The sequence below is a fragment of the Megalobrama amblycephala genome, linkage group LG12 (genome assembly GCF_018812025.1).
Source record: "Megalobrama amblycephala isolate DHTTF-2021 linkage group LG12, ASM1881202v1, whole genome shotgun sequence".
NCBI lineage: Eukaryota > Metazoa > Chordata > Actinopteri > Cypriniformes > Xenocyprididae > Megalobrama > Megalobrama amblycephala.
The window spans coordinates 32,844,345-32,863,470 of NC_063055.1; the positions used below are offsets into that span (position 1 = coordinate 32,844,345).

Genomic DNA, 19,126 nt, shown 5'->3' on the forward strand with positions numbered 1-19,126 from the left:
GGATTTCAGGATATACATTTAAAAACAAACAAAATAAATCTCACAAATGTTCAAATGTAATGTCAAGATTTTGATTAATAAGAGCATAACCATTCAATAAATGTGTTGAAATGAGATTAATCACGCTATGCAAGACGAGCTCGGTGTTTGACGTCAGAAGTTGTAATCATGACATGAAGGTTTTGAAAAAAGAAATGGTTACAAGTTTACATTTTAAACAATAACATGTATTCATTTATCTGCGCTCTATATTCTAATGACCAAAACATTCGAAAATTCCCATGGCAACTGGCCGACGGGGCAGCACCTGTGACGTCACAGTCAGAGGCGCATATATTGTGGAACAAGTTGCAGTATAGCTCACTTGGTTTCTGGTATATCAATCGATCTGACTAGTATTGTACATCTGTGGTGAAAAATCGCTCAAATTGTGTTGTTATATCACTTGATTTGTAGTTTTTCACTCGATCTGTGCTATACAAGTTCAGTCGACTTGTGATAAGTTTGTGACAGAACATCAGAGAGACATCTGGAGCAATGGGGCAGTGTAAATCTCGCAGCTACATTGTAGAGCAAGATGCTCCTGCGTGTACGTCACCAACACCAGTACCAGAGAGAGTAGAAAAGAAGAAAGGGAAGTTATTTAGATGGCCTTTTTCTCGAAAGTCCAAGAAAACATCCAACGAGGCCCAACAGAGTCAGTGCGGAAATGACAGCAGGCAACCGCCTCAGAGATGCTTTGATGGTGAAGTTGAACAGAAGGGCAACAACACCCAGAGCATTTCAAAGATCAGGCGTGTGTTTATTGTCACTGCTGTGGCGGATGTTAATGAAGACATTAACACTGACAGCAACAACAACATTGTTCCGTCACTGGACAAAGCTGAAGTGAACAACGATTCGGTGCACAGCCGTGTGTGTTCCCTCACCGCTTTGGAGAATGTTAACGAAGACATTCCCAAAGCTGAAGAGAACAGCAGCACTAATAACACTTCAGTGTACAGCTGGCACAGCTGTGTGTCTTCCCTCACCACTGGGCACGACGCTGATGTTCCCAGGCAAGGGGGCATCAGCACGAACAGCAGTACTTCTACATCTGAGTCCTCTGAGGAGAACAACAGCACTCCTTTGCCATCGGACGCCATTCCATGGAAAAATGAGGATGAAATTATCTATTTAAGTTTAAAGGGAAAGACAGGTCAGTTTACTACCACATACTGCAACATTAATGTCATCTTGTGGACATTGTCTTTCTTATCCCAATGAAAATGTGGACTGAGTATGGATTTTGGTTGTGTGTAACACCACAAAAATGTGTCCATTTTTTAAGTGATATTTAATCAGCTTTTTTTATGGTTTATACTGTAAATTTACTATATACCTCTTTTTTTAACAGGTAATATCGAACAGCACTATGAAATTGGTAGAATGCTGGGTGAAGGATCATTTGGAAATGTCTTCGAAGGAACCCGTTTGTCCGATTCACGAAAGGTTTGTTTCTTTGTTTCAAAAGGATTTGGTACTCTCTTCTAATATAAATTCGTTAAAAGTTACATCGAGGTTCATTACTGGAATCATGTGACCTCAGCACAGATAATTAATTGTAACCCATTCTCACAAAAAAAAAAAATCTCTCTTTTTTCCCCTTGGAGAACAGGTGGCATTCAAATATGTGGCGAAGACAGAACACATGGAAAATATTCGTCTTGTAAGTAGACTCCCTTCATTTTCTTACTCTCAAGAGTATACAATAACATTTTAACAAAGGTCCATTGTCAATGGCCTATGAACTTCAGTTACTATTTACTTGTGACATAATTCTGTTGTAGTAATTCAGATAGGTTACACCACTTATCTCACTTTCGTATAACTTTTCTCTCACCTGTAGGGTGGAAAATCTCTTCCAAAAGAGGTCGCTCTGATGATTCGTCTGAACAAAGGCCCCAGAGTTCCTCAAATAATAAATCTGCTGGACTGGTATGAGAAACCAGAAGGATACATACTGGTCTTAGAGCGGCCCACGCCATGTACAGATTTGCAGAATTTTTTAATGCGGCACGGTGGCAAAATCAACGAGTCAAAAGCACGAGTTGTGATGCGACAGGTCGTCACTGCTGCAAGGATATGCGGTGAAAGGGGTGTCTTCCACAGCGACATCAAGTTGGAAAACCTGCTCATCAACCAAAACACCATGCAGGTGAAATTAATAGACTTTGGTTGTAGTAGACCCCTGAAGAAGTCTGCATATTCAAGTTTCAGTGGTACGTATTATTCCACAAATCTATGGTGACAAGTTATAATGAGCCTTCCAGACAGAGCCAATAACAGCAGCAGATCACTTATTGCATTCTAATGAAAAAAACTGATAAAAAGCTTTGGAAATACAGATTCATTGCAATGGACAAAATCTTGTTTTTTCTTCCAGGCACAAGAGTTTACGCTCCCCCTGAGGCTTTCCAAAGAAGGTACCACGCCAAGCCTGCAACAGTGTATTCTCTAGGCGTACTGTTGTTCAAGATGCTGAGTGGGAGGTACCCTGAAAAGCTGAAACCTCAGACCTTTACCTGGACCTTAAACAGAGCAAACATTTCCAAAGGTGTGAGCATGTGAATGGATTATACAAGAACATTTATTACAGCTTAAAGTAATGTGATTAGTTTCATAAAGTATAAAACTTACAATAATAATCAGACATCTCTTCCCTCTTCCTTCACAGAATGCAGAGAACTGATCAGTTCATGCCTAGAAAGAGATCCAGCCAAGCGAATTCATTTGGAAAAGATCATCCTCCATGACTGGTTCCAAGCATTAATCCTGAATTCGGAGACGGAGAAAGAGAAAGAGAAAAAGAAGAAAACCGAGTAGTAAGAAGAGGTAGAAAAAGGAGAAAAATCACGTGTGGATGTCATGAGAAAAAAAAATCCACACGTGCGAGGAAAAAAGGATATGTACATAGATGCAAATACAGGTCCAATCACAGCTTACATGTACTTTGCAAAAGAAGAAGAAAAAATATCTATTTAAAAGTGCTCATTAGCACTCAAGCCACCGGCCTCGCTTTGTTCCCATGGCTCTCGGCCCCACCCTGCTTGCCACATACTCCCATAACCTCTCGCAGGCCGTGGGGTACCCTCTGGGGGGAGTGTCATGGTGGCCGCAGCACCTGGGAGTAAGGACAGATGAGGCGAGAGAAAAGGAGACGGAAGGATGAGGAGAGACAGAGACGAGAGAGGGAAGAGAAGAAAAAAACCTTCTTAGTCCGGTTCCCAAAACGCACTGCCATCTGGTCCTCCACCAGCTGGGTGAACTCCTCCATGATGCCTGATGGTGGCGCTGGATACTAGGGCTGCCCTCGACTAAAGATTTTTCTAGTCGACCAGTAGTCGTTCATTTAAGCCATTAGTCGACTAATCGCGCATTTATATTAATAAGCCATAAATCATTATAGCATAATCAGCGCTCAAACGCACACATAAAGCTTGCCTCAGTGCATGATGCTGACTCGTCATCTCCACATTAGTGGACGCACATATATGCAAGCTTCATATGGATTACGTAATCTGAGAATAATTATTTTCCATTTGAATTGGCTCGTTTAAAAGTAGACATTCCAAGCTTTATATTAGATATATTTCTCATGTTTGTGAGGCAAGTATACGATACGAGTTTCGGTTCATGTTTGTTACGTGCTCAAGTTCACTGAGACCGAGAGCAGAAAATGCATCCTGATTGCTTTCATTGTTTTACAAAAGCACAATGTTTTGCTGTTATTGTGAGTTAACAGAAATAATAGTAGACCCTTAACATTTTGCATTACTCTTATCTATGACCAAAAATTAGTTGAATGCAATGATTGCATCGGCGCCTCCTTGTCATGCAGTAAGCGCGCTCTCAACACAAGCACATGGATATGCGGCAAATAATAGCGCACATATCTAAGACTAGGCTAACATTACAGCGAGTGGACAAGTTGCTACTACTTGTTTTACGTGATAAGCCATATTTGAGGTTGATGCATGATGAATGATAGGCGAATGTTTGGATTTCCTGCCGTTAACGATCTGTCCCTCACGGACTGCGTGACCTCACAACTTCCTGTGGAGGTTTTTTTTTCTGCGACTAACCGATTAAGAAAATCTTGGTCAACCAAGCCTCTTCAAGTCGACTAACGGTTAGTCGACTATTAGGGGGCAGCCCTACTGCATACCCTTCGGTGGGCGGCACCCTGTAGCAAAATTAAAGGCTCAGGGAAGGAGGAGGAGGGAACCGATGAAACAAAACAAAAATAAAGCAGCAGTCGTCCTCATGAATTAAAACAAAACAACAACATAAAATCCAGGCATGGTCCTCTCACGTCTTGCACAGTTGTCTCTCCTCTTATCCTTCCGGAGCTCCTCCATGGGACTCGAGAATGGAGACGCTTATAAGCATTTGCTCCACCGGCCTCGCTCCGTTCTCATGGCTCTCACCTCCGTTGGTAGCACTGTCGCCTCACAGCAAGAGGGTCCCGGCTGAGCCAGGAGGCCTTTCTGTGGTGAGTTTGCATGCGCCCCCAGTGTCTGTGGATTTCCCACAAAATCTAAAGACATGCAGGATAGGTGAATTGGAGAGACAGAATTATTTATTAATTAATTATATTATTTATAATTATTTATATTAAATAATTATTTATTATTTAAACACTTATTTTTAATAATAATAATAAAAAAAGAAAGAATTAAGGAAAAAAAAAGAAAAATATATATGGTGACATTGTTTCAGGTATTACGGGATGGCATATTAATGCCAGAATATTTAGGGCCTGAGCACCGGTGATGGTGTGAGGACCCTATTGTAATTGCTCAGTCAATTCTTCTTCTTCTCTGAAATTAATCACATTAATGAAGGCCTAAACATGCTTAAGCTCATGAAACTTTGCACACACGTCAGAAGTGGTGAAAATTTACGTCCGATATGGGTTTCAGAATTAGGTGTGGCAAAATGGCTCGATAGTGCCACCTACAAAATTTCAATTAAGCGCCCTTCGCGTTATGTTTCAAGTACAGGTATGAAATTCGGTACACAGATGTAACAGCCCAATACCTAAAAAAACGTCCCTGGGTGCAAAATCTGAAAACCCAACAGAAAGTGAGATTTTGAATTTTCTCTGCAAACTTTTTGCAGTTTTCCAGACATTGTACTTTTAACAAACTCCTCCTAGAGCTTTAATCAGATCAACATCATATTTGGTCTGTCTAATGTAAAGGCCTTTGCAACGTTAAATTGTGAAGATCTGGCAGCCTGACAAAGTTTGATGTTTCGCCCTGAAACAGGAAGTTGTTGTAACTTGGGCATACAATGTCCGATCTAAGTTATAGTCATAGTGCCACCTGTGTGCAACAGGAGATGTCATGTTTTACGCTGTGATTACCTCCTCATTCAGATTTAACCAGAACAACATCATATTTGGTCAGTCTAATCTTAAGGGCATACAATGTCCGATCTGCCCCAAACTTCACCTGTTTGATAAGAGTCCTGGCCTGAAGACATCTACACACAAATATTCAGTTATTCATAGCACCACCTGATAAAAAAATACAGTGACATTGTTTCAGGTTACGGGATAGCATATTGGTGCCAGTATATTTTACAACTTATAACTGTATATTTCATCAAGTGATGTTAAATCATATATATATATATATATATATATATATATATATATATATATATATATATATATATATATATATATATATATATATATTTAATTAGGGAAGTTGCAATATACCGGTATTGACCATAATCGTGATATTCAAAGCATGAAATATCAACATCGTTTTAGTACTGCACCTTAATGCTGACGCCTGTCAAACAAGAAGAAGATGCAGCGTGCGCAGCTATTCTGAGAAGAACCATGTCGTCCAAGCGGGAGAGCGAGAGGCTCTGTCCACACCCAAAAAAAGTAAGCTCGACAGTATGGGAGTTTTTCGGCTTCAACGAAAACAGCACCTTAGACAGCCCAATCTGCAGAATTTGCAATTTACAGTCAGTGCGAAAGGTGACCTTTTTACCCACCTCCGTGTTTATCACCCTGCAGATTACGCATATATATATATATATATATATATATAGGAACTTCTTGAGCTTGAGTAAATGATTAATTTTCATTTTTGGGTGAACTATCCCTTTAATATCAACTTGTTTATTGGACTTTTGTACAAGATCAGTATCACATTTGCAATCATGCCAATATTCTGAGAAACAGAAGTCTGCTCGTGTGATATTGCTTAACTTAGACTACTATATATCAGGCTTGCTGCAATAGTCAGATGATAGGTGATGTTCAGCTGCAACACCGGTTACCAGTCGCAGCAGGTATCAGATTTCACCTAGTCTGAGCCTCAGACGTCACGCCCACGGACCGTTGGCTGAACGTCTGATGCATATGGCACACTTAACTCGAAGTCATCATCTGGTTGGTTGAATTATACAGGATGTTGTCACATTCTTTAATGGTCTGCCTGGAAACAAATGCCGTGCCACTAAACCCCCTCGTGGAAGAAGGTCGTGTTTACAAGCGCTTACCAGGATCAACTAAACACTGGATTTGTATGGAAGTATGTGAAGTCCGTGGCTCCATTGTTGCAGTAAACTTGCACAACACTCTAGAATTTATAATTTATAGATGCAAGCCGGTCTGTTATTGCAGGGACATCGACTTTACATTTTCATGCCCCTAAACATGATGCGGAACAAAACGAACTGTGATTGGTTGCGTTACATGTCAGTCAAACGTCCTCTTGGGCAGTCCTTGGCCAGTGAAAGCTGCGACAGAATCCAGACCTTCTGCTGTAAGTCTGAAGGTCTGCCTATGCAAGAGTAGATTTCACCTCACTTCGCCTCACTCTTGACTGACAAGCAGGGTTGGGAAGGTTACTTTTAAAATGTATTTCACTACAGATTACAAAATACATGCTTTAAAAAGTAATTTGTAACGTATTTCGTTACATTACTCAAGTTTAGTAACTTTAACTACTTTGGAATACTTTTTAAATACTTAACAAAAAGGACCATATTAACTTGATGTCCTGTTTTAAGTTTACAACCAGTAAATAAAAATGACCTCTACCCATCATAGGATTTGGTTTTCCACTACATTTTATTTTTAACATCAGTTTTCAACATAAAATTAAATATTGTTAATAATATAGGTTGTTTTATAGGTTGTTAGAGTTGAATCGACACAGTGGTTTAAATTATGTTACATAAACAAAGTTTGTTTGTAACATTTAGAACATTGAGAAAGAAAATGTTCAAATGATCTACCCAATCATCTTGTTAGAAGGCCTATATATTCATAGCTGACTCACCTACGATTTCTCAACAGTTTTTTGCATCCCTCCACCACCATCATTCTCTTTTTGTGTTTCACAAGAAAGTAATCCAGGTTTGGAAAAAAAATATGTCAAATGTCATTTATTGTGAACTATCCCTAGGATAAGTATGTTTCTATTGCAGCAAGTATCCTGTCAGTAAGTGTGGTCTTTACAATAAATGAAAGGAAGAAAAAAAAATTAAGCTTTTTTCCTATTATATATATTACAGTGAATGGGATTCAGAGTTAAGCTTCAAAACGAATCCAAACGCGCCAATGTAATAATAAAAGAAATAATAAAAGTAGCTAAGACAACTTGTTCTCCAAGTAATACAACAGATTTGCTGAGTGATTCTTTCACTTATTATCCTCTCTATGGAGAGACTAGTGCCACAACAGAATCGCCGAGTGAAACTTAATAGTCAGGATGCGTTTTGTAAATCAAATATGGTCGCAATAAAGTTCAATAGAATTTACGACTATAGCGATGCTTTTGGGAAACACACCCTTGATCTATCAAATTCGTGAATAATTCATTCACAAAAACAAATGATTAATTAAAAAGATCAAAAGAACAATTTGTTCACAAATCGGATCATGAACTTGCATAAACGTGCCATATACCTGAACATTTGAAATGAATTATTAAGATTTAAAGTTTGTCTGTAAAGTACACAAAGCTATTGGCTTTATAAAACAGTATTTAATGCATGATTAATTGGATGTTAATTCATGAGGATTTCATGTTATTTTTCAAAGACCTTGAGTTAGCTACTTAAAATTCTAATAAATATTAAACGTAGGCTAATGATAAACCATACAAAGCTCAACTTATAAGTAAATAGGAAAATACGGAATAAATAAGGAAAATAACATTTTCAAAGACCAAGAACAACTTAGGCCTACTTTAAGATGATTTTTCAGATTAGATGTTGAATCCTTTGAAGCCAATTGAAGTTTTGTTGCAGGTAGACAAAGCTTGCATTGCATTATGATGTTACGTCCTTTTTCATGTTTATAAGTAAAATTGTCTTTTCCACGAGAGAAATGCATTACGCACTGTTTTCCCTTCCATTTTTGCATGGGATTGCATGTCTGCACTCTGCAGGTTGCTAACTGAACAGGCTGCGTGCAAGAGTCACAGATTCATCAACAATTGCCTCGTTGGTTAAAAATCCTCAAACCGCTTAAGTTAATATTAAATGAAATAAATGACATTAAAATTCAAAGTAATCACTTTGGTAATCTAAAATACTTTTTGAATGTAACTGAAATGTGATTACAATCTATTTAAAATGTAACTGTAACGAAATACAGTTACTCAAAAAATTTTGTACTTTAAATACGTAATGTCATTACATGTATTTCATTACTCCCTAACCCTGCTGACAAGTATATGGATGAAGATTCGGTTTCAAAGCGAAATGTAAAAGCACCTATTTAAGCGAGTTTGCTTTTGTACCGTTTTGTTGTTTTTAATTAAGAATAATAATTATATCCCAATATTGGGATATTGGGACCAAAGCATATATAGCAGCAAGCACCAGTGACCCATTAACTGAAATGTATCTTATGATATGGCTTTTACAGCAAAGTCCACCTTGAATCTTCACTGAAAGTTACAGTTTGATCATAATATGTGGTGTATGTGTGGACTCATTCAACATTTAAATTTTGATGAAACGCATGTGACAGGATGTCACAGGACAATTTCAAATAAATATGAAGATATCATTTACAGCTATCTGAAGTATTTATCTTTTAGACCCTTTTTATTTTTTATTATTTATTTATATAATATGTGTAGCCTTTTAAAGGTGCCGTAGAACGTTTTTTTAAAAGATGTAATATAAGTCTAAGGTGTCCTCTGAACGTGTCTGAAGTTTCAGCTCAAAATACTCCATAGATTTTTTTTAATTCATTTTTTTAACTGCCTATTTTGGGGCATCATTAAACATGCACCAATTCAGGCTGTGCGGCCCCTTTAAATTTCAGCCCTTTTAAAGTTCACAAGGCTAATATAACCCTCAAAATGGATCTTTACAAAGTGTTCGTCATGCAGCATGTCTAATCAGGTAAGTACAGTATTTATTTGGATGTTTACATTTGATTCTGAATGAGTTTGATGGTGCTCCGTGGCTAAAGCTAACATTACACACTGTTGGAGAGATTTATAAAGAATAAAGTTGTGTTTATGCATTATACAGACTGCAAGTGTTTAAAAATTAAAATAGCGACAGCTCTTGTCTCCGTGAATACAGTAAGAAACGATGGTAACTTTAACCTCATTTAACAGTACATTAGCAACATGCTAACGAAACATTTAGAAAGACAATTTACAAATATCACTAAAAATATCATGTTATCATGGATCATGTCAGTTATTATTGCTCCATCTGCCATTTTTCACTATTGTCCTTGCTTGCTTACCTAGTCTGATGATTCAGCTGTGCACATCCAGACGTCCTGCCCTTGTCTAATGCTTTGAACATGAGCTGGCACATGCAAATATTGGGGCGTACACGTACGGTTACGTAACAGTCGGTGTTATGTTGAGATTCGCCTGTTCATTGGAGGTTTTTAAACAAATGAGATTTATATAAGAAGGAGGAAACAATGGAGTTTGAGACTCACTGTATGTCATTTCCATGTACTGAACTCTTGTTATTCAACTATGCCAAGATAAATTCAATTTTTAATTCTAGGGCACCTTTAATCCGTAAGGTTTAATATGGAGTTGGCCCATTCCTTTGCAGCTATAACAGCTTCAACTTTTCCAGGAAGGCTTTCCACAAGGTTTAGGAGTGTGTTTAAGGGATTTTTTGATCATTCTTCTAGAAGCGCATTTGTGAGGTAGTTGTGGCAAATGTAGATGGCTGCCACTGGGGTGTAGGCTTGGGCTCAGAACTGACAAAAAGTGAAATCTGGAATATGTATGATAAGACTGCACAATTTTACTAAACATTATACAACTTTATACTCTGTTTTGCAAAAGGTTATGGATTAGATCTATTTCTCATGTTGACAAAGCGTACGCGTTGAATCAGAAGTCACATGAACTACACGTTTACTGAAATCACATGACTTTGGCGCTCCGGACCACTGATTCGAAACAAAAGATTCGTAAAGCTTCAAAGCAGTGTTTTGAAATCGGCCATCGCTAGATATTGTTGAAAAGTCGCTATTTTGTTTTTTTGGCACACAACGTATTCTCATCACTTTATAATATTAAGGTAGAACCACTGTACTCACATGAACTGTTTTAAATATGTTTTTTGTAACTTTATGGGCACTGAAACTATTAATAATCTTGCTGGCAATAGAGGCCTCACTGGGCCATCAGATTTCATCAAAAATATCTTAATTTGTGTTCCGAAGATGAACGAAGGTCTTACGGGTTCGGAACGGCATGAGGATGAGTAATAAATTACATAATTTTCATTTTTGGATGAACTAACTAGGGCTGGGCGGTTTTTCCGATTTTTCCGATTAATTCAAATTTTTGTTTTGCCTCGATTTTATTATTGTTGGAATCGAGAAATCGTGATTTTGAATAAAAATGTTAGCAAGTGTTCAATTAGATATGTTGACAATACAGCAATGATAACCGCATTAGGAGAAGAAAATGATCCGACCTCAGGATGGCACCGGCGCGCCTGATTAACCGCTCTCATGTGACGCTCTATTCTTAAGCGGCTGTTCATTCAGAAATGCGTTATCGCGTTATAAAAATGAGACGCAGGCAGTGGAAAAAGGCAAAGTTATTAAACGCAAGTTGAGCTTTCAGGCATATTTCTGCAAAGATATTTAACAAATTGTTTTACATTTACATCATTTTAATCACTTCATGTCCCAGGTTAAAAAAAGTACATTTCTATAATATACTTAAAGTGCTCTATTTTCGTGCACTAATTTTGTACTTAATATACTAAGAATTCTAATTTAGTACTTCTTAAGATAATCTTAAGAACATCTAAGTGTACTCAACTGTGCTATTTTGAGACATTGATTGCTATTTTGAAATATGAACTAAAATATACTAATAATATACCATCTCTGTATTTAAAAAAATGTATTTAGATACCACTTATAGTAAATTTGAACTCATAGTGTGCTACAAGTGGTAGCTAAATATATTTTTTAAATACAGATATAGTATATTAAAATCACATTTTAGTTCATATGTCATATGTTCATGATGTTCTTAAGAAGTATTAAAGATGAATTTTTAGTATATTAAGTACAAAATTAGTGCACGAAAGTAGGGCACTTTAAGTATATTATAGAAATATATATTTTTTTTCACCTGGGTGGTGCACTTGGAACAACTTTTTTTAACCAGATTGTTAATAAAGAGCATGTTACTTAAATCATATTGTAGTTAAGTTTTTAAAGTGACTGGTTAAACCGAAAAAAGAAAAAAAATCGAAATCGTGAATCGGTCAATCGTTCTGAAAAATCAAGATTTTATTTTTTTGCCATATCGCCCAGCCCTAGAACAAAAAGTTAAATCGATAAATACTTTTTGCAAAAACATTTAATGTGAAAGAATTACTTACATACCCATTCTAATTCTAATATTCTAATATTTTTCCTCCAAATAAGGAAATAAAGTGACGATTTTTTTTTAAGTGCATTATTGGTCCACATTATGTGGAGTTGTTCTTCTGTTTTTTTCTTCTTGCTTGTAAACGAGAGTAAAAGATAGTTTGAGGATGAAGACAAGACTTTTTTCATAATTTTTTCCTTAGTTTTAAACTCAGACCCTATTCAAAATAAATTAATTACCTTAAAATTCTTACCCATGTACTTCAATCAAACAGCAACAAGTATATTAAAGTGTGAAAATTTACTCACATTGACTTCCATAGTATTTTTTCCCATTCTTTCATGATAATTTTCTAACTACCATCATGTCCCTGACAATAAAACTTGTCAATAAGTGGTATGCACCATAGACTGTAAAAAAAGATGGACGACGCAACGCCGCTTCCATTGTAATGAACTGAACGTAAAACGTACGACGATGGACATTGACATGTTACGCAAAAACGTCAGTTTGAGTGGAGCCTGGGCATGCGCAGAGGGAATCGTCAGTGGAGCCCGGAGGCGGCGTTGCGGTATCAAACTTCCGCATAGTTTGACACCTATTTGTTTTATTATCTATTGTTTATTATATTTTTCTTTTTTCTTACTTTTTTCATTTGGCTTAAACGAGGCTTAATTACATCTGGCAAAGAGGAATTTACATTTATTTGAATATTTATTAAAGTACACTGTTCATTTTCAAATAAATTACTAGTGATAACTAGGTCAAAACAACCTATCTTAACTGATGTATTTTAAATATATTAACACAATATAAAATTCTACCTGTAAAATAACATTCTGTTTCTAGAGCAATCATATTTTTGAAACAGCAAATTCAGTAGATAAACTCAATAGACCCTTTTCACACTTCCGGGTTTTTGGCTTCCGGAATGAAAACAAAAACGCACATTTTACCCCCCGGAAAGCGATTTTTTTGCCATGGTTTTGTTGAGAAAACCTGGCAACCCTGCCGCAGCTTCACTTTACAGGACGTATGAGGCATACCCGGTATGCACAAGAGGTCATAGTTGTGCTTTATTGTAAATAAAACACAGATATTGACTAATAATCTTCCAAGACAACCAATACACATTTTTCATATACATACCTTTTTTTCTGCTTGTTTATCAGAAGAGTCATCTGTCAGCCTTGGTTTCCTTCTAGGGGGACTGTCTTAAATCAAAAGTTGATGCAGGAGATGAACATGATGCATCTGAAGACATCAGACAGGTCTAAATTTCTGTACAAAACAAATGGTCAAATTTTTCAAAAAAGTTCAAGAAACAATCCTGCCTAAACATCACAAATATTGTCATAAAACAATATAACATTATAAAATACATACTGTAAATGACAAGCTTAAACCCGTTTGGTGTTTTCTCTGTTAAAAGCAAACTGTGTGTCTGCACAGCATCATGAGTCAAAGATGTAACTTATGTTAGTGAGGCCTAGAGAAAGGTACAGGCGCGCACATCACATAATATCTTTATAAAACAACATCATACCATGAGATACATGTTGTACATTAGGCTAAACACACTTACTTTCTGTGTTTTCCCTGTTACAAGCAAACCTCCTCGTAGTAAGCTAAAGCTCCGTATCGCGAGTCAAATAAGATGTCGCCTGTGAGAAACGTTTCGGCTCGTTTAAGCGTGCAGAGCATTTAAATATTGCTATGAATCAATATGTTATATAAAATACATATTGTAAATGAGATAAAACACTTACTTTCGGCGTTTCCCTGCTGAAAAGAAACCTCCTGGTCTGCTCCGCATGGCGCGTCAACGAAAATGCCTCTCTGAGAGCGGTTTCGTGCACAGCACATGAATTATAAAACAATATTATGCTATAAAATGCATATATAAAGGCGATAAAACACTTAATATCGGCGTTTTCCCTCTGCATCGCGAGTCAAAGAAAATGGCGTCTGTGAGAAAATTTTAAATTGGTTTCGTTGCGCACAACGCATAAATGTCCCGGATGTAACTAACGTTAATTACACTCTCTCAGGGTGTCTCTCAATCAGTTCCCTAGCTCCCGAGCTCGTGAATCAGTATATCGTGTACGAATTCGGGCACTGATAAGGACAGTAAAAGATGCTGGTTCACTACACATTGGGACACTTATGACTCTATTTCCGGCGACGTGACAACGTCCTCATTGTACAACATCACTAACGTTACTGGTATTTATGAACAACAACAGAGCTGATATTTTCTGACATTACTTGTAATGTTATTTAAAGTACATTGTGATTAATTATTTGCTTGTTACATATAAGTGCAACATTTCAGCCGTGAATAAATTATAAATGTTAGCTAGATTATGTTCATTACCTGTCTAGCGATGTATGTTTATGCTGAAATATAGTAAAATAACGGTTTGTATTTTTAAAAACATCTATTGCGTATCCTTATGTGTAGTGAGTTGGCTCACGTGATTCAAGTTTCGCGCTTCAGAACTTCCGTTAAGGGAGCATAGTGAGCATCGACGCTCCCTGGTTTTCACGGTGCATTGTGGGACTTTTCAGGGAGCGAACGTTTCAGTGCCCTGGAAGGATTCTGCGATTGAGACAGCCCTTAAAATCCTTAACAGTTTATTTTACACACTTTGTGTTTAAGTCTTGCACTTTTTTCACAAAACCTTTGAATATTAAATCATAGGCATGTAACGTTTCCCTGTTGATGTAAAACACTTCCATTGTGCAGCTCTTCTATCAGTTGAGTCAAAATTGAGCTTGTGCGTATATAATGTGCGCGGCCAGTGTGCAATACCTGTGAGATGTCAGAGACGCGAACGCGCATCGCAGAACAGAGCAAGGCGAGCATTTGTGCTTATAAAACTTAAACTTTTTAAAAAAAAAATTAAATGACAGATCGTTTCACTAGATAAGACCCTTATTCATCGTCTGGTATCGTTTAAAGCCCTTTGAAGCTGCACTGAAACTGTCATTTGGACTTTGAACCATTTGGTGCCCATTGAAATCCATTATATGGAGAAAAATCCTGGAATGTTTTCATTAAAAACCTTCATTTCTTTTTGACTGAAGAAAGAAAGACATGGACATCTTGGATGACATGGGGGTGAGTAAATTATCAGCAAAATTTATTTAAAAGTGAACTAATCCTTTAACTCTACATATTTTCACCAGCCAGAGGCAGCTGTTTACACTAGTGTTAATCTCTTGAAATCCAACACCAGAAAATTTCAACACTGGAGATGTTGCTGTGTACAGCAGCAGAAGTTGTAGAGAGAGCTGCTCACCCAATCCAAAATAAATAAATAAATTTACAAAAAAACCCCATACCTTTTTCTCAAAAGTCACTACTGTTATATCCTGCCCACTTTAATGAGAAAACAGAATACAAAAGCTATCAGCCTAAATGGCGGACCCTGGAGAGAAGATCGAGGAATGCCCGGAATGTCTTGAAGCAAAATATGAATTTTGCATAAAGCCAGAAGCAGTAGAATTCAAAGACATGGGGACTTGATCAGTTTTATTAATTTGACTGTGACTTTTGTCCTTTATTTCAAACATGAAAGTCAAGTAGGTTATCAAATGGGCACCAAGGAACTGGTAGTTCATATACTAATTCCTTAACAAATCCTCCAGTTCGGTCACAGTTTCAGGCAAGCCAGATGAGAAAAAACAGTCAGTCTTCACATAAAATGTGGATATAGGATTTAGGATATAGTTGTAAACCTTTAAAGGCACAATATGTTAGATTCTTGTATTAAAATATCCAAAATCCACTAGAACAGTGTTATGTATTTTGTTGACTTGTGTACTTACATGATCCCAGATGTTTCCAAGAATGTTTAAATCCAGAGAAATAAGCCATTTTAACCAGGCCATGGACCGTGTCTGTGCGTTGCATATATCGATGACATCATACCTGCGTTACACTTGATTTTATTTTGTAGAAACCATCGAAACACCAAAGACACTTTAATATATTGTATGTTTTATTAGACAAGGGAATAAATGTTTGGATACATTTATAGACAGAAAACTATTCATTGTTATATAGCTAGTCTTATTGTTTGAATCTCGTTTTCTTGATTTACCGCAAGTAATTTTACCATGACTAATATCGATCTATCTTACTGTAGTGTGCACACAGCAGCTGCCGAGCGAACGCACAGAGTAACGTTATAACATCATTTTCAACACACTCAAATGTATCTAACGTGATAAAACAGTGCTGCGTAAGTCCATATACGCTTGACCTGAAGATGTGGATGTGGCGACTGTGGCATAAAAGTTTCGCTGCTCTCAAGCCGTGGAGAGTATATTGTGCCATATTGTGCCTTTAAACGATTGGTTTACAGACCTAAATTTGACTGGAAGGGTTAAAATGGCAGTTATTTTTGTCAGCTGCAACTCATTATTCTGCATTCTGCCCCCAGGGTGTCACTCTTAAAAATAAAAATTTGCTAATTTACTCACCCTCAGGCCAGTTTTCTTCAGCAGAACAGAGGATTTTTCACTGAAACTGTGGTCCTTGGTGATTCATATTATGCAAGTCAATGGCTGAGAGTCAAAAAAACTTAAACAGGTAAACAAAATAAATACCCTTGACCACTGATGATACATTGAGGTCTTGTAAATCTAAACTAAAGAAACTGAACATTATTCACAACATTACAACATTATTATACCTGTAACAGCCTGGGCAAACCATGGGGAAAATGATCCTGAGCGCGTTCATGGCAGTCTGGAGCACAAATTTCCTCTTGCATAATGAAGTACGAGTGGAAGCAAACTCAAACATGAGCTGACGCTGTGTTTGTTTTTAACAGAGAGTCTGGCAGGCTCATACATAGACATATAAAATACATTGTATTGTCCATGGAATAACTGGCTGTAGCATTGTTTATCGAAGAAACAAATATATGAACTTGTATATATATATATGGTATTTCAAGCTTTAGTACAGTCAAAAAATTACCATATTTCTAAGCACAATTAACTTCGCTAAGTAATTAATTGACATTAAACTGACTTTAAGAAACAAATATAACTTATAAAAAAAGTTGAAAATTGCTTAAAGTCCCCTTTTAGTCAATTTTATCCCTTAAAGGGGTGATGAACTGAGAAATCAAATTTTCCTTGAGCTTTTGATATAAGAGGTCATCATACTATAAGAATATCCTGTAAGTTTCAGAACTGAAAACTTCCTTGTTAATCCAATAAAAGCTTTAATTGACACCAGACCCAGCAAACGACAGGATCTATGACGTCAAAGGGCACCAAACACCGCCTCCACAGAAGAAGATCAACGCCTACTTAGTCACTGCCTGTTTAGCCCCGCCCACTGATTTGTGCATGACATGCAATAGAATAGGTAGCCTAAGTAACATAGGCCTACGTGGTGCTAAACCAGATCGAGCTCCCAAGCAATAAACATGCCATTGAGGATTACAAAATATTGTGCAGTGCCTGGACTTGACAGTAATGCAACAACATGTCAGTAACTGTGTTAATTCTAATGCCTGATCTGATATATAATGATTCATGTACAGTCTGATGATCTTTGTCTGTGTGTCAGTGAATCAAACCCATGACTAAACGTCAATTTGCGTTGTTTCTCTTAGTAGGATGAAAATAATCTGTTATTTAACTGTGATTAAATTATATAAAGAAAGCGATCAAAGAAAGCTCCCTTTGCAATCGTTGGAGCAGCGCGCGCTGAAGCTGTCAATCAAACAGTGCGAGTTTATCAGTGACTGACGCGCAAAACTCCCGTTTTATTCAACAAATCTCTTAGTTAAATCGTGTTTGCACTGTTAGTGAAGATGAAAGCATTTGTTAGTGTGCAGAAAGAGTTGCAATGACGAGATCTCTGCTTTCATTCGCTCAACATGTCTGTGATCGGCTACACAGTGCTCACCTCTGCAACCTTTGATGCCACGATCTCAATATAATGCTATAGATCTAAATGTAATGCAACACTTTTCACGATTAGTTAACCTTGAGAGCTGTAATAGTAAAAACGCGCTAAAAGAGAGAGTAATACTTGGCTATTTCAAATGGAAAGATGTTAGCCAATCACTGCAGTGGGCGTTTACACTGAAGTCTCACAGCAGACACGCCCCTTAAAACAGAGTGTTCAAAGCAGAGGGCTAAAATCAGGGTAGGAAAAATGCCTTTTATTTATAAATTATGACAATTTTGGATGTAAAAAACATACTAACATTATAAGTGCACCCCAGGTAACATTATAAAACAATAAAACAACGCAGTTCATGACCCCTTTAAAACTCATCTTTGATCACTAAAGTGACATATTTAAACATTTTGACTGTGAAAAAATGTCTTAATGCCATAAAATAGCTTGAAAAACTTTACACCCTTGCTTCATTTAGTATACACGGATCTATGAATATGCTAATTAGCCCCGCCCCCACTCACTCGCACAAACGAGATCCACTCGCTCAAACGCTGCTGTACACATGACGATAATTAACATGATTATCCTTTTGCTTGACTACATTATCAAACAGCTGCTAATAATGTGTTGGTAATGTTACAAACCATGTTCCCGTTCGCCATCTGAGTCAGACAGCTGCCTTCTAGCAATCAGTCTCCTTAGAAATGCTTTGAACAAGTCAGAACGTCAGTGAAGAAAGGTATATAGTTCATCATAACATCGTAATATACGTCATATACCCGCTATATTGCTAAATATACCCGATTTTTCATATCAACAGGATATCTTGAGATTCCCCTGCTTCAGAGGGGTCATTGTTAATGCTAAATCCCACCGGCACGTTGACGTGATTGGTTACAAGGTAGTTTGTGACGTCACAGACACCAGTGATTTCAAAGCGCAGGGTTGAGACTGTCTTTGGTTTACTGCAGTTTTAAGGAGAAAATACTCAGCAATGGCGTTGACTTATGAATTTGCTCTTGGTTTGTCTTAAATCATATTAAAAACACCACATAGACATATAAACAACATTAAAAATTTGATAAATTGGATGAGTTAAAGTAATGTAAAAACATATGTTGTCATAATGTATTGATTAGTGTTGACTTGCAGCATCATAGCATAGATGGAATACACAATATTAATAAAGCTTATATTAAATATTTTACTATAAAATGTATGTTTATTTGCAATAATTATTATTCTGATTAGAATTTGCCCTGGCATAAAATATTAAAGTGTATGC

General features: G+C 37.0%; 1 protein-coding gene and 1 long non-coding RNA gene across 6 annotated transcripts; one reads left to right on the plus strand and one right to left on the minus strand.

The window, feature by feature from the left end:
- The first annotated feature begins 867 nt into the window (after positions 1 to 867).
- Positions 868 to 2,992, plus strand: LOC125280493 (serine/threonine-protein kinase pim-3-like). Its single transcript, XM_048211064.1, has 6 exons — positions 868 to 1,198; positions 1,397 to 1,491; positions 1,658 to 1,708; positions 1,889 to 2,261; positions 2,426 to 2,596; positions 2,717 to 2,992. Exons 2-6 carry the CDS (start codon positions 1,429 to 1,431, stop codon positions 2,863 to 2,865), a joined length of 807 nt encoding a protein of 268 aa, XP_048067021.1. The 5' UTR covers positions 868 to 1,198; positions 1,397 to 1,428; the 3' UTR covers positions 2,866 to 2,992.
- LOC125280494 lies at positions 2,336 to 14,105 on the minus strand. 5 transcript variants are annotated; one of them, XR_007187627.1, is made up of 7 exons: positions 13,676 to 14,105; positions 13,492 to 13,570; positions 13,056 to 13,187; positions 4,355 to 4,579; positions 2,986 to 3,163; positions 2,680 to 2,814; positions 2,336 to 2,570 (listed from the first exon to the last, which is right to left on the minus strand). It is a non-coding gene; the product is annotated as an uncharacterized LOC125280494 (long non-coding RNA). The 5 variants fall into 5 exon arrangements; XR_007187628.1 differs by adding an exon at positions 5,499 to 5,563 and having other exon boundaries at positions 2,986 to 4,579; XR_007187629.1 differs by adding an exon at positions 13,293 to 13,395 and having other exon boundaries at positions 2,986 to 4,579.
- Positions 14,106 to 19,126: the final 5,021 nt, after the last annotated feature.

Excerpts from the sequence above, each read along its gene's own strand:
- LOC125280493 (XM_048211064.1), top strand. The coding sequence starts at position 1,429 with ATGCTGGGTGAAGGATCATTTGGAAATGTCTTCGAAGGAACCCGTTTG. Across the intron at positions 1,492-1,657 it reads GTTTGTCCGATTCACGAAAG|GTGGCATTCAAATATGTGGC; the intron begins GTTTGTTTCTTT and ends CTTGGAGAACAG. Across the intron at positions 2,262-2,425 it reads TGCATATTCAAGTTTCAGTG|GCACAAGAGTTTACGCTCCC; the intron begins GTACGTATTATT and ends TTTTTCTTCCAG.